The 16,690-nt window shown below is 35.4% G+C and overlaps 1 protein-coding gene across 3 annotated transcripts in view; it reads right to left on the bottom strand.

Annotated features, from left to right (window-relative positions):
• Positions 1-16,690, bottom strand: part of nphp4 (nephronophthisis 4) — a 159,874-nt gene that overhangs the window by 91,142 nt on the left and 52,042 nt on the right. For all 3 annotated transcript variants that reach the window (XM_059503769.1, XM_059503770.1, XM_059503771.1), the window contains one exon: positions 4,237-4,430. In XM_059503769.1, the coding sequence (XP_059359752.1) occupies positions 4,237-4,430 (194 nt within the window). The remainder of the gene's footprint in view (positions 1-4,236; positions 4,431-16,690) is intronic.

Here is a 16,690-nt window from a genome sequence, read left to right as displayed (position 1 = left end):
CTTGCTATGACACATTCTGTAGTCATCATGTTATAGATCTTCAAAATCTCAAAAAAAAAGCCTTTAACAAATGATTGAAGATTATTACATAAGCAGACAACAGAGGAAAAGTACACAGCATCTTAGATGAGCACAGCAAGGTACAAAAAAATATATATTAAAACTTCAAAATGAAGTTCACATTGCTTTTTCCATACAGGAAGACAAAGAACAAAGATGTGAAATTGAAACAGGACTCAAAAAAAAGAAGTTTGTTTGAGACAGTATTACTATAAGGTGTTGAAATTCCAGGCACGGGTTTCATGCCAACATCTCATCTAGAAACTGGCAGGTCGGCATCAAATCGTTTGCATCATTCTTGACGGGTTTTCACACGCTCTCATAGACACATTCGCTGCCGTCATCACAGAAGTGTTGTTGAGAATGTGCAGCATAAGTTATTAGTGCTAACCTCTCCATAATTACACCCAATTTCTCTCTCTTCTAAAAGGGCAGAATGTGATGTTCCACTCTCTCAGACACCTAATTTCTCTCATTGGGTAATTATAGACCTCCTTCTCTCAACGCACAGGAACGGTGCTTGTGACTTGTTCTCACATGGCAGTGACTCTGTGGCGGTGGGGGGAGGGGCTTTCTTTTTTGCAGCAGATGGAGTGAAGCAGACATCAACAATCAAACCCTCATTTCTCATTTGCGTTGTACAGCGTCGGCTTATCAGCACTTTAATTAAACGAAGAGTGCAGACACGAGAAACCTTCATTTAGAAAGCGGAGCTTTTTGTAATACTTTCTGGAAAAGATGCTTTTAAAATATTTAACATGCAGTGAGTAAGAGGGTAAATCAACCTAAAAATCCATATTTGATAAGGACTGTGCTCAAAAAAGAACTGGGATGAACACCAACGAGGTGAGGTAAGGACGAGGGGATCTCTGCTGGGTAAGCACTAGGGAGGACAACCTGTGTGGCTTTGAGAGTTCAAGTCACTGAAGCAGGACAGATGGAGCACTAAACTGGAGGAGGCCATGGAGAGAGGCTGGAACTCTCTGACAGTGTTTATATTAAAGGAATAATTCACCCAAAAATGAAAAGTCTGAGCTCAACAGAAATGCTTTTGTTTTCGGGTGGAATACAAAGTAAGATGTTTTGAAAAACCTCAAGGCTGCTGTGTTTCTTTACAAAGAAATAATAAAAGAACAGCATCTAAAAAGGAATACGCATAACAGTAATTCATATGACTTGTGCACTACATTTCAAGTGTTATGAATAAAACAGCTTTATGTGTGGCTTATAGTGAAATTCAAGATGTCTGCATACATTACCACTCAAATGTTTAGGGTTAGCATGTTTTTTTTTCTTTTCTTTACAGGGGTAGTAAAGACATTTATAAAATTACAAAACATTTCTACGTCAAATAAATGCTGGCTGTTTGAACTTTGCAAACATTAAAGAATCCTGAAAAAAAATATGGCTTCCACAAAAACATTGAGTGGTTATTAACATTAATAATAATACGAAATGTTTCTTGAGCACCAAATCAGCATATTAGAATGATTTCTGAAAGATCATGTGACACTGAAGACTGGTGCAATGGCTGCTTAATATTTACCAAAGTTTACTAATGTTTATTTATTAATGTAATAATTCAAAATGCTTGATCAAATACATGCAGTCATCGTGATGAGTCTTGACAAGCTAACTTTGAAAATGTGCATGTGCAAATTAGATGTGAGAGTAAGATTCCAATTAAATAAAAATATCTTGATTTATTGTTACATTTATTGTTTTTGTTAAATTAAATATATTTAAATTAAATGATATAATTGTTTTAATTTAACAATTTCAATCTGTTCCCCAAACAAAGCTATGGCTTCAGAAAACTTAGAATGTGACCAAATATTATGTGCAAACCACTTTTATGTTCATTTATGTCAGTTTTGGAGCCTGATGAACCCACATTGTAAGATCAGCATGAACATTATTTTATTTTTTTAAATTAATACCGGTGTGAAATAATTGTATCAAAACAACCAGTACAGCCAATGAGACATAGATCAACCAATTGTCTTTTGTATAGAACAAAAGATAATTGACTCTTTCATCCCTCTGCGGTGGCTCCCTGTAGCATGGCTGTACAATACGTGGAGGAGTTGTCCCCCCGACTTTTAATAAAACCTTCCCATGCACTTTTTCTCAGACAAGTGTGTTCAGAGGTTTTCAAGGGCCAATGTGAATAAATCTAAATTTAAATTAAAAGGGCGCTCTCATACAGAAAGTTCAAAACGGACTCACATGATAAAAGTAACTTTTGACGCCAGGAAATCCCTATGGCTGTAGCTTAGCTGAATAACAAGCTTACTGACCTGACTGAGGACGATGGCGAATGATTTGCAGATCCTCAGCACCACTGACAAACATATAATCTTCTAAAATGTGTGTTAAGTACTGCCGCTCGATGTATAAGTGCGAGGAAGATTATTAAAATATGCCAGATACAGGCCATTTTCTTTCCGAACATGGTATTGGGAGGCGCCATTTGCAGTGGGAACACGATGTAAGAAAAACAATGTGAAGTCTATCAGCCATCGGCGATGGACGATTGGCATCATCTATCGGCCCTAACCATATTTTTCAAGTCTTTTATATTAATGAAATAGTGGTAACTGACTAGGGATATGCCAGTATCAAATTTTCCTGTTCCGATTAATTGCTAATGCTTTTTATCACGTTATACGGTATTATCATGATATTGAAATAATCATAATACAGTATAACAGGTTCAATAACTTTTTTCTTAAAACAAAAAATAACTGCATATTTAAATACAATAAAGCAATACAGAAAAATATATATAGGTAATAGTTTAACACAGATTTTAGTGCAAAAGAACTATAAAGACCAGTAGGTATCACTTTACAATAAAGTCCTCCTCTTAGCTAATCTTAGTTAATGCATTAACATTAACATTCACAATGAGCTATAGCTACATTTGCTACAGAAGTTATATATCTTTGTTAAAAAATACAAGTCTTAGTTCATGTTAGCTCATTAAATAACACAGTTGCAACTTTTAATTTTAAAAACATGTTATTAAATATTGTAAAACCTAAGATTTATGAATGTTCAGCAGAATTCTTCATTGTTTATATTAACTAATGATTTAACTCATGTTAACTAACGAAGCCCTAATGTAAAGTGTGAACAAACAATAAAGAATCAAAACACTTTCAAACAATATCTAGATCAGGGGTAGCCAACCCTGCTCCTTGCGATCGACTGTCCTGCAAAGTTCAGCTCCAATCCTAATCAAACACACCTGAAGCATCTAATTAGGGTCTTCAGGCTCACTTAAAAAAAATTAAGTGTAAGTGTGTTTGATCAGGGTTGGAGCTAAACTTTGCAGGACAGTCAATCGCCAGGAGCAGGGTTGAGCACCCTGATCTAAGGCATGTTGTAATCCAGATTAAAATGTAAAAAATGTTTGAAAATGAATAGCCTATTAAGTCTAAATATTTAAGCATTTGGGTTGTGATGAACACCATTGCAAATACACAAATCTGAATGACTATTTAAATATTTTTAAACATGTTTCAGAAGCTGCTTTATTTATGGGGTTTCCAGGGTAACGGCTGCATTTTCTGCGGCATCTTCTGTCAGAGAGTGCTTTCATTCACCGCATCTCTCACGTGTTCCCTCATGTGCTTCTCATGCGTGCTTGTTTACATCAGAGTGCACACACTCTTTTAAGCAGAATACAGCGTTGAAAAATGGAAAAATCAGTTAGACTTAATGAATATTATTAGGCCTATTATCAATACTACATTTGACATTTCAGTCCCCTTACTTCTGAAATGATTGCTACTCCCAATGCCCTGTAACATAACTGAATTTAACACTTTAGTTATATGCTGTGTTATCTTTATTTGAGGATCAAATACACTTTGGCCCCACGTGAATTTTATTCGGTGGAAAAGGGTCCAAAATGGCTCTTTTGATGTTGAAGGTTGCAGACCCCTGGTATAGATAGTAGTATAATTATGACCACTGTAGTTGAATGCAGCAGAAAAGAAACATAGATAATTAAAGATCCAGAATATTTGGAAAAATAATTTAAATGAAATTGAATTTAATATAACCCTAACTGTAATTTAGGTGCAACTGGAAGCGAAGTCTATGGAAGTGTGGCAACATTTCTCAGAATTATGGTAAATTAGTAGGCCAGATGGGCCAAGTATTCACCTGAGTTTGTCCGTGGAGGTCTGTCTGAAGCTGCCGCTTGCACTGGCTCCACGAGCCCTGGACGCTCCACTCCCTCCGGCCTCACGTTCCAGCACCAACACATGAGGCTTCTCCACCCAACCCCAGCCGTTATGAACCCCAACCAGCAGTCTGCGCTCCTGCACCACGACAGAGCGTCCCTCCACACCCCTGTTCTGATCAGGAAAACACACGTGATAGGAAATTCAAAAGCCACTCTGATCAAAAGACATTTATGCATAACTACAGGAACATGTGTTTGTGCACACAGACACGTGAGAGGAATTCCATGTATGTTTTGCCATAGATTGGAGTGTGTCTGGCAGGGTCTCTTTTAATCCTTAATTTAAGGGGAATTTAATCCTCAGAGGAGGTATGGGAATGGAATCTGTGGATTGTGTTTGAAAGATGAACAGTTACGACTCCTCTGTGCTGGAAAGGGAGAGGGGCATGTAAGCTCTATTGATCCATTCTATCCTCAGGACTGAATCTGAATGTCATTTCTCTGGTAAGCAAAGAGTGTGGAACTTATGCGAAAAGATACAGAGAATGAAACCAACTGACTCAGAGCAGAGAAAGTCAGGAGGAAAATAACTGGGATTTTTTCATTTCCACATATTTAATTGCCTTTTCAATGTTGCAATATGGTCTGAGACTACAAAATGGAATAAAGTGACAATAATGAAAACAGTACATCAGCTGAATGGATTTTATTTTCTTTTTTTATGCTGCGTGGTAGCTCCACCCAATGTCAAATCTCACTGGCCCAAAATCCTGCTCCTCACAACTTTATTTTAAATAAATTTGCCATTTTTGTGCAGCATTTCACTTTTAGTTAATTTTTATTGATAATTGATGCTTTATCTAATTTAGACACACCACAAGGCCTAAACTGTGTTTTAAAGTAAGTAATAATACAATTCTTTGAAGCTGTAGTTTCCCAAACAACATGATATTATTTTGATTCATCTACATTTAACTAAATATGGTAGCACTTTACAATAAGGTTTCCGTTAGTTAACACTGGTCAATGCATTAAAATATATATTTTTTTATTATAAAAAAAAAAAAAAAAAAGTTTTATGGGTTTTGCTTCAAGTCTCATTTGCTTCCAGCTATTTTTAGCTGTACAGAAAAAATAGTTTGCTGTTTGATATTGCAGATTGGGGTGTTATACCATATTATTTCAATGTATTATCTTAATTACAAACACACTGGTTTGCGGTGCAAACAGTTTTACCATTTATTGCATGTTGTAATTCTTCTTTTTATTTCCCTATAGTGGCTAATAAACTGGAAATTTTGCCCATATAGGCTTACTTCTGCGTTGAAGAATAAGGTGGATAGTAGAAATTAAACTTAATAAATATTTGTAATTTTTACTTTTGATTTTAATAACGCATTAGCAAATACTACAACTGACATCAGCTAAGATTAATAAATGCTTTATTTTTTCAATTCATGTTAACTATAGTTAACTAATATTAACCAAGTGGAACCATTGTAAAGTGTTATGTGAAGTCAAGTCACCTTTATTTATATAGCGCTTTAAACAAAAAAGATTGTGTCAAAGCAACTGAATAACATTAATTAGGGAAACAGTGTGGCAATAATGCAAAGTGACAGTTAAAGGCAGTTCATCATTGAATTCAGTGATGTCATCATCTCTGTTCAGTTTAAATAGTATCTTAGCAATCATTTGCAATCAAGTCAACGATATCGCTGTAAATAAAGGGTCCCCAACTAAGCAAGTCAGAGGCCACAGTGGCAAGGAAACAAAACTCCATTGTGACAGAATGGAGAAAAAACCTTGGGAGAAACCAGGCTCAGTATATATATATGCAAAAATATATATAATTACACAAAATCTGAATCTTTTTTTTTCACCAGTTCATGAATAAGTTCCATGAATGAACCATGAATTGGCTTTAGAAAGGGTTAGTTCTCCCAAAAAATTCTGTCATTAATTACAAATTACAAATTCAGATATTTTTGATGAATTCTGAGAGCTCTCTGGGCAAGGTCCAGAAACGGGACATTGTTAAAATAATCCATGTGACATTAGTGGTTCAACCGTAACTTTTCGAAGCTACAAAAATACTTTTTGTGTGCAAAGAAAATAAAAACAACGACTTTAATTCAACAATTTGTTTCCTCCGCATCCCCCTGGAGCCATTTTGGAGAGTATCTACTGAACGTAAACAAACATATGCTGTTCTGTGTCAGCTGTATCACGTACAAAAAGTTCTTCTTTGTGCACATAAAAAGTATTCTTGTCGCTTTGGTAAATTACAGCTGAACCCCAGATGTAACATGGACTATTTTAACGACGTCCTTGCTATGTTTCTGGACCTTTATCATGATATTTACATCGTTGTCTATGGGAGGGTCAGAGAGCTCTCGATATTCATTAAAAATATCTTAATTTGTGTTCCGAAGATGAACGGAGTTTGGAATGACATTAGGGTGTGTAATTAATGACAGAATTTTCATTTGTGGGTGAACTATCCCTTTAACTGACACTTTACAAACATGAAGGTGTCAGAAGGTACCTTGTTTTAACCGCAGAAAGACATCAGTGCAAACCATTTTTAAAGTTCAAGTTCACTGACATTAATGGCAGATTCTGCATTATGATTGGTCAGGCCGCCTGTCAATCAAACTGAAAATAATCATATTACACTTATTACAAAAATAGCGACACTGTTTTAAAAACTGAACTATTTATGAACTATGCTCACTGTACAGAAAAGCGAAAGTGACACTGAGAGGATCAGTCCCATCTTTATCCTATCCACAATTAGAGGAGATTATTCGACAGGGGTGTGCAATCCTCCACACCCTCCCAAGTCATCCTGCCACCAGCAGGCGAGAAAAGGAAGCACAGGGTCGTAACAATAGTTAGAAAAGTAGTTTCAGTCAGTTGCCCCCAGCACTGATTCAGTGTTCCTTCGTGTTGCATAACAATCCATCACAGGTACTTGAACCCCAGTCATCAGTGTCTAAATATTAAGGGTGCAACTCCGAGTCCAGCAGCTGTCTCTGTAAGTCAATGTCCAGACATGTTTACAATAACACATCAATTAAACGACAGCCTGCTGCCATTGTGTGGCGACTCTTGGCAGACACCTGGTGTTTGGAAGATGCATCGCCTCTGAGACGATGTGGCAGCAGCAGTCAGATGTTATTAATTGCAGCATTACAGAGGATCAGTAAAAGAAGGTATGGGACTAACAGCTTTTCTCTCTCACTTCTCCTCAGGGTGAGAGTCACATCTATCTGCTCAGGCCTCCCACTCACCGCTCCTCCAATTAGCATATCAATTTTGTGCAGTGTTTTATATTCAGGCCTACAAGAAGTAGTCCACGCGTATCCCACTTTACACTGTGAATCATCCAGCTACTGCAGCAACCGTCAGAGTACCTCTGAATCCTTCCTTTAAGTGGATGTAATGCAATTTTGTGCCCTGTACACAGCTTAATAGGCCAGATCTGTGCATTTCCACGAGTCTGATGGGTTCTAGTGAGTGAAATAGATGTAAATTACTTGTGGGATACATTTTGTGTGACAAACACATTGAGACTAAATGTTCTTCTGTAAAAGCACAAAGCTAAGGTTATCCAGAAATGAACATTCGGTCATCATTTACACACTTTTATGTTGCTCCAAAACAGTATGACTTTCTCTCTTCCGTGAAACACAAAAGTAGAAGTTTAGCAATATGTTCAAGCTGCTCTTTTTGCATACAAGAAAATTAATGGTTACCGGAAGTAGTCAGGCTACAAAAAATATAGTTTTCTAAAGACACGATACAGCTGTAGGTCTGCTTGAGAAACACAATGCAATTTAAGTTGTTATTCACTGATTTTTATACAAAGAAAATCAAACAGGTTAAAGGGCTACTCCACCTCAAAATGAAAATGTTGTCATTAATCACTCCCCCCCCCATGTCGTTCTGAAATTTTAGTTCGTCTTCAGAACACAATTTAAGATATTTTGGGTTTGTGGCGTGGATAACACAGAAGAGCACATGCAGCATTGATAAGGATGTGACACAGAGGGGACGGTTGACAAAGGAATTATTGAATAAAGTTGTTATTTTTGTTTTCTTCGCTTACAAAAACTGTTCCCGTTGCTTCATATAATCCGGATTGCACGTCTGATGGCAGATGAAGTATTATGACGACAACTTTTCATACCTTTTATGGACCTTGACTGTTATTTACTTGGCAGTCTCAAGCCTCCATGTTCTCATCCAGAATATCTTTAATTGTGTTACGCAGACGAACTGAGGTTTTACGGGTTTGGAACAACATGGTGGTAAGTGATTAATGACAACATTTTCCATATTGGGGTGGAGTAAACCTTTAAGTGATTGCAAAATGTAAATTTTTGGATGAACTGAACCTTGTGTTTCCATCTTAGCTTTGCGTTTTAATAGCAAATGGAATTTTACAAATACAATTTATTTCAGAAATGAAATTGCAATGCATTTATCAGTGTTTACGCAAAAACATCAAATAACACTTAATCTCAAGTTATTACTCATAAACAGTGTTGGGGAAAGTTACTTTTGAAAGTAACGTATTACAATATTGCGTTACTCCCTAAAAAAGTAACTAATTACATTACTTAGGTTACTTTTTATGGAAAGTAATGCGTTACGTTACTTTTGTTTTCCTTTTTAAATCTTGGCAGGGCTTGTTTGTTTGTTTTTAATATATATTAAAAAATATATATATAAAAAGTGACAGCAAAGACATTTACATCGTCATAAAAATGTTTTCAAATAAATTCTGTTCCTATGAACTATCTATTTGTCAGAAAACTTTATCAAAAATTTATTACAGCTTCCATAAATATATTAAGTTGCACAAGTGTTAAAAACCATAATAATAAAAAGAAATGTGTCGATATGGCACCAAGGCACCAATATGTATACTGGTCATTAAAAAGCAGATATTGATCAACAACTTTTCTGACTTGTCTGTAGTTGTGGCCCAGTGAGTTACACCCATTTTTGCTGCTTTTGAAGACTTTTTGGTCAACAGTCTCAAATCACCTGTGGGCGACATGACAAATCTGAGGTCCAATTACCTGAAAGAATATCGTGAAACGCTGCAGCGCAACAAGCAGAGAGAGACACAGTACTCCAGAGACTAAATACCGTTAATTGAATTGATTTGTTGTGGAGTGAGGGGAACTAAAATAGCTTCTCAAATTACCCGGAAGCTGAACAGTTTTCATTTGCTATATTAACCTCAAAATAATTCTTAGAATGAAAGTTGTAAAAGAATAAAAGTCTGACTTTCGTATGCATATACAGCGTTACTTATTACACATTTACTATTATTATATATTCCTTAAAATAACATTTTAGGATCCAGATACGTCGGGAACATGGAAACATTTGGATTCGTGTCGAATGAGAGAGGTAGGCATCAGCTTCACCTTAGATTAATTTGTTTTTGGATTGACGTTTTTATAGCCTAAACTTTAGAGGATTTGTTTTAGAGATAAAGTAATAACTGTTTTTATAATGTTTGTAAACATTTTGCTTTAGACTACAGGCATTTTAGCCTTCATTATTTCGGAAATAATAGGGCTAATAAAATGCGACGTGAGCCACGCCTTTTTTTTTTTTACTCTCAAAACGCAAATCTTATACAAGTGTTTTTTTTTTGTTTGTTTTTTTACAATGCATTTTTAAATATCTAAAAAATACTGTGTCTTTAAAGTGTTGATAGAATTTTTTTTTCTGTTTTTTTTTTTTTTTTTTAAGTAGCTTACATTTGCCCAAAATCTAGAGAAGATGATGCTGTATTGGCTGTGACTAAGCGTTAGATCTCTATTTTTTCCTTTTCTTTTTGAGTAAAGAAAACACTATACTTTATTATTATTATATTATTATTAGGCAAATTATAGGCAAATAATATCGTTTTTAAAAAATAACGTTATTAACCGGTATTTCTTCCACCCGAACCAGTTTCGGAAAGGTAATAATATCAGAGGAATGCAGAACAGAAACGTTTAACATATCGATTCTGCTCGGAGTGAACCGATTGAATTTTTTTTTCATTTTCAAGCCCTGTTAAAAAGAACTTGTTTCTGTTTTATTATATTAAATTGTCAGTTAACTTTTCATTGTCAGATAACATTTATTATTATTTGTATATTTGTTATTATTATTTATATTTTAATATTAATATTTTTTTTATTATTATTAACATTTACTATTTATTTACTAATGTTAAAAACAGTTTAGCAGTTTAATATTTTTGTAGAAAACCGGGATTGTATTTATTCAGGACACTTTCAGGAATATATATATATATATATATTTTTTTCTTCTGTAATAATGTTAGATATATAAAGTCAGATTTTTATACCACTTTTTATAAATTTAATGCATAAATGTATTAGTTTATTTAAAAAAAATTCAATGGTACTGTATAATTTTACTATAAAATATATAATTAAAGTTAATGAATAATGAATTAAAAATATATTCAAAAATGTTACATAAATTAAACATTAAAAGTTTATTATACTTATCAAATTTACAGACTTAACTGGATCTAAAAATCAAAGCATCTCCACATGCCTTCAGTAAGGGGTGTACTTTTCTCTTTATACATTGTTTCTGATTAGGGTTTCATTTGTCTTAATAAAAACTTTGTTATCTGTGTCACTACTCTCCATTTGAAAACTAATTTAGCAAGCAAGAAGCTGAGCCACTAAACACACAGTGATGAGACAAGTATGTCACCATGGATTAAATCCAATCAAATGAGCTTTGTGTGTGAGTGTGTATGTACTGTATATCACTGCCAATTAAATTCCTAGAGAACGACACAAGCGACGTATGTGTGTCAGAAGCAGCTTACACACCAGCTCACTGCAACAAGTTGATAACAATATAATGATGTATAATTAGTGCAATATGCTTTGACACTGAACCCCACAATGGATTCCACTTTAAAACACAAACAGGCATAGAGTGCACTGCATTATAGACTTAAAGAGACAGTTCACTCCCTTTTTTTTATTTGCAAAACTGCATGTAATTCCAAACCTGAATGACAAAGCGGGAACACAAAAAAAGACAAATGAATAGGGATTGGAGTTTCTGAGCTTTGTTTATGAACTACACAAAGTTTCAAATGTTTTTGAAAGAAGCTTCTTATGCTCAACAAGGCCACATTTATTTATTTAATCCATACAGTAATACAGTAAAAGCTGTAATATTGTGAAATATTATTACAATTTAAAATAAGTGTTTTCTATTTTAAATGTAATAATTTTCTATGATGGCAAAGCTGAATTTTCTTCAGCCATAACTCCAGATTTCAGTGTCACATGATCCTCCAAAATCATACTAATATGCTGATTGATGACATTTTTAAATATGATCAATGTTGAAAACTTTTCAGGATTCTTGAATGAACAAAGTTCAAAACAGCAGTTTCTTTTAAACAGAAACTTAGTTTAACAATATAAATATCTTAACTATAACTTTTGTTCAACTTCTTTGTTCTTCTCGCTGGATAAAAGACTCACTGAGCTTAAACTTTTGAACAGTAATGTATTTGTAGTCTTTAGAAAAACAGACTGATAATCAAGTTATTTACTGATCTCAATGAGCTGTAAACTGCTGTAACATGATCAATGAGTGAGTGAGTAGTGATTTGAGAACAAAAGATTCAGACCAGTTCAGTGAACTCTATCAACTGATTCATTGAAAATAACTGACTAAAAAAATGTTTTGTTCAATTGCACAGCACTACTTTTCTGAAACACAACAAAAATCAGCTGGGGCTGATGTCAAGCTATGCAGTGAAAAATGTGAGTCTGTTCCTCACACAAACCTATCGAATTACTTAAGCAGTTTTTTGGATCACTTTTACAACACTTTTGTCATTTTGAATCTTGACAGGCCCAATCCTCATTCACCTCCATTATATGGAAAGTTCGACAGAAGAAAAAAAGTGTCACATAAGTTTGGAATGACATGAGGGTGAGTAAATAATGACAGTATTTTCATTTCTGCGTGAACTATTACTTTAAAAAGACGTGACTGATGGACAGAAAGCGGGGAAAGAGACAGAAAAGCAGAAAAGGATAAAGTGAAAGAGATAAGAAAACCAGCCTGTCTGGAGCTTATCTAAACACATCGGCTACAGAAATATCTTATTTCTGGTTCATACTCTTGTCATTACTCTTTTTTTTCCCTCTCACTCTCCTTCTTGTCTGCTCTCTGTGCTGTCACAGATTTTGCTTCCTGTGCCCAAAATATGAATATTTTAGAGCTAAGAAGCTTAAAGGGAACAATGAAATGGCCTGAAGTTAAATCATACCCCATTTCCAGCTTCACAGAGCAAAGAGAGCAACTGAGTGAGAGAGAGACACTGAAGGAGAAGGAAAGCGAGGGAGGGAGGAGAATCTTTTTTGAGTGATGAATGCAGCGCAGTGTATCTCACAGTAATGACAAAGCTCATCCTCTCTCATTGGCCTCTGTTTCTCATCTGTGAAATTTCTGGACTCTGCAGGTCACGCATCATCTAGCCCAGCGGCCGTGACAACAGGCCCTTAAACAGACAAGGCCGGCGACAAGGATGGAGGAATATTACTTAGAATTGAACGAAATGCACAAAAGATGAGAGGCTTATATGAAATGTGCAAAACTTTATTCTCAGACTCAATGTCAAAGTAAATGAAAAAAAAACACATAATGGCTGCTTTTATTTTGCATCTGTTTGTGTGGCTGTCTCACACGAAGGCATTTCAGTTTGGAAGATCAAGTAGACATGCAAAAAAGAGAGCTGGTTAAGTCCCCTCGCTCCCTGAGTTCTGTATTTATTTCTTGATTTATTATTTTCTTGGATTTTAGTTTGCAGGGAATAGACACGTTCCCATTGGCATCACAAGCAGCAAATTCAGCCTCAAACCAAAATGTCTTTGATGTTTTCGACGGTGGAATCAGAACAGAGGACTTAAAAATAGAAACAGTTGCTTTGAATCTTCATGAAAGACTTCAGTGCTTTCTATAAGAATATCACTTATTTAACTCACGGATGTGTGGGTTGGATCGCAGTGTCATGGCCTAAAATGACAACCGACTTTTCTCTCATTTCACCTTGATAATAAAGGTCACTACAAAGAGCATTCAAATAAAAAAAGGACTTTTGCAAGTAGTACTTTCACTCTGACAATACTCATGATCAACTGTCACCAATATGAACAAAAGCACTAACAATTCCACTAATAAGGGGTATAGAAGAAGAAATGCGGGCCAGCAAATTGATTTTACAGAAACTGCTGTGTGTTGAATATTCTGGTTCAGGCAAATGATTGGGAAGGTCATTTAAACCAAATACAGTAATAATGGCAGCAAGAAAAGACAAGCTCTGGAGGGGTGAGGGTCATCTTCCCATTCAGACTCAAGAATTCAAGAGGGTTTTTTTTTCCCCCTGAGAAATAAAATTGGTTTCTGAAGGTTATTTCTTTGTAGTGAGCAGATGAATTGAATAGAGAGTGTGTTATTTCAGGAGTGGCATAACTGCGGAGTGCAATCAGCATTTATTTAATACCAGTGAGCCGATTATCGAGGGGAAAGCATCATTGTTTTGTCTGTTGAGGAGTGATCAGTTCTAATCATGCAAATTTATAAAAAATTATACTTTAAAAAACACACATGAATTTCTAAACCAAATACATTATTTGACTGTCACTTAAATTCACTTTATATGAATAAATAATTTTGTATAGATACTTACATATATAAAATATAATTTAAGATTCAAAACAATCAAAAAAAAAATTACATTTACAAATGTGGACATCTAAATTTATAATAATAATAATTCCTTACATTTATTTAGCGCTTTTCTAAGCACTGAAAGTGCTTTACATTGTCAGAGGGTATCTCCTCATCCACCACCAGTGTGCAGCACCCACCTGGATCATGCAACGGCAGCCATAGCGTGCCAGAACGTCCCCCAAACACACACCAGATAATTGGTGGAGAGGAGACAGAGTGATAAAGCCAATCAGTAGATATGAGGATTGCTGGGCCGCCATGATGGTCAGAGGCCAATGCGTGAATTTGGCCAGGATGTCTTTTCGAAATTTGTTTTAATGAACACAGAGAGTCAGGACCTTGGTTTAACATCTCATCCGAAGGACGGTGCTTGTTGACAGTATAGTGTCCCCATCGCTACACTGGGGTGCTAGGACCCACACAGACCACAGGGTGAGCACCCCCTGCTGGCCTCACTAGCACCTCTTCAAACAGCAACCTAGTTTTCCCAGGAGGTCTCCCATCCAGGTACTGACCAGGCTCAACCCTGCTTAGCTTCAGTGGGTAACCTGTCTCGAGCTACAGGGTGACATGGCTGCCGGTATTAACATGTAAAAATCTGTCAAATGGTAATGCAGGCGTTAGTTCCTCTAATCAATAATCAATTACATTACTGTGGCAGCAAACTATAACTACAGAGTTGCAGGATGAACAATTTACATAACTCTGGCACAAAAGTTCTTTGGTCAGCAAGTCTTCAGTTCTTTGCAAATTATAAAGGGGTCTGACTAAGCTATTGACTTCTGCGAGACGGCAATGTGGTCAAAAGAACTGAGAGTCAAGGGTAAGTCAGAGAACAAAGACGAGCTTCCTTATATTGATTTGAATCTGCACTGCTGCTCTAACCACGTAATAGACATTTAATGGCTTTCATAAAATTTACAATAAAATTTATTGGGATTTATTGACAAATGACTTGCGCAAAGAGCTGGGAGTAAAAAGAAAATTATCCAGGGTATAATATAAATGATGTGTGAGTGCCTAAAGAACCAAGAGACAATTACTATTAACCCTTAAAGGTGCAAAGTAATGATTTGCACTAAATGTTTTACACTGGGAGAAATTAATAGTTTAAAATGATGCATAGTCATGAATAGCTGGATACTGTAGCCTTGCATAACTTGCAGGTGGTTGACATAGTATTGCTATACAATTGCTAAAATGTGTTTAAGCTAGTGCTGTCAAAATTAGCATGTTAACAAAAGTGTTTCATTTTTCAAGTTTAACAGCATTAAAAAGAGCTTGGGTTGGCCACTTCACACCTTTTTCTTGACAGGAATTGCATTTATTTAGACTCAGAACATCTTTACAAGCACATCAAACAAGAGACTTTTCAGATGCGCACTCCAATGCGCCTCAGCGACAGGCGCAAGTCAAACGTGCAAAGAATGTTGACAGCTGTTGTAGACTTTACATGGAAAACAGTGACCGGAATCATGAATGCAAATGTGGAAACTTCTTCCCCAATTTTGTTAAGGAATTAAAATGTGCATTTACATCACAAAGTTTGCTTGAAATCAATATTAGGGTGTAAAGAAGCTCTCCATCAGACACACTTGGAAAACTGTACGAGAGGGTTAGAAACACAGCTGACAGAGAATGAATGACATTGAAATCCATGAAATCCAGCAAATCAGAGCTCTGAGAAGAACATTGCTTACAGCAATTGGACACAGGGATCCTTTGTTAACGCTGAGGCCCCTACAAAAGCACCAGGAGGGAGTTAAATCAATATGCCTACAGATTAAGATAAAGTACCACAGGTTATGTTGAATAACCAGAAAATGGCTGCCTGTTTCCTTATCTTTGTAATCTTAAACACTATTTATGGAATATTTGTAATCATATGTGCCATGTGTGTCTGTGTGCATATTTTTCAATAACTAGGCATGCACTAATATTATGATTATGAATTTTATCATTCACAATATAAATTAGTCATCAACCGATATGGATTTTTGATGGCCAATGCAATAGCTGATGGCCAGTATCCAATATAGACCTATAAAATATCACACTATTATATAAAAAATAGCAAATAACACATGCATAGTTAAAACAATATTTACAAAAATCCATATGAAAAAAAAACAAAAAAACTTTTGAATCTGTACTCCTATTACAGAAATTAAATTAAAATTTAAATTTAAAAGCAAGTAAACACTCTAACCATTAACCAACAGTAGAGCAGTAATCTGGTATATGTCAAAATAATAATCTCACTTAAGTGATATTTAAAGAAGTAATATCAGTCGACTAGTATGAATATCATTTTGAGATTTGCTAAGGATTACATTAAACAGTGTTTTCCAAATATTTAGACTGTTTTGATTAGCATTTAGTACTCACTCACAAGTGATTTCACTGCACATCTAAAAGTTTTGTAGCATTTCAGAAGGAACATGCAGTCTGTGATAAATGCGCTTATTATGCTTATGAGAATCCCAGCATGCCTTCACAAAGAGGAGAATGAATGCAGTTATATATCATATCTCAGGCTTTAAAAGAGATTGTGAGTGTGTGTGTGCCCACACTGAGAGAGTGTGCTGGATCACACTGCGATGAGTCATGCAGGAA

This window comes from Carassius carassius, chromosome 21 (assembly GCF_963082965.1).
Source record: "Carassius carassius chromosome 21, fCarCar2.1, whole genome shotgun sequence".
In the NCBI taxonomy this organism is placed as follows: Eukaryota; Metazoa; Chordata; class Actinopteri; order Cypriniformes; family Cyprinidae; genus Carassius; species Carassius carassius.
This window is presented reverse-complemented; position numbering and strand designations above follow the sequence as displayed.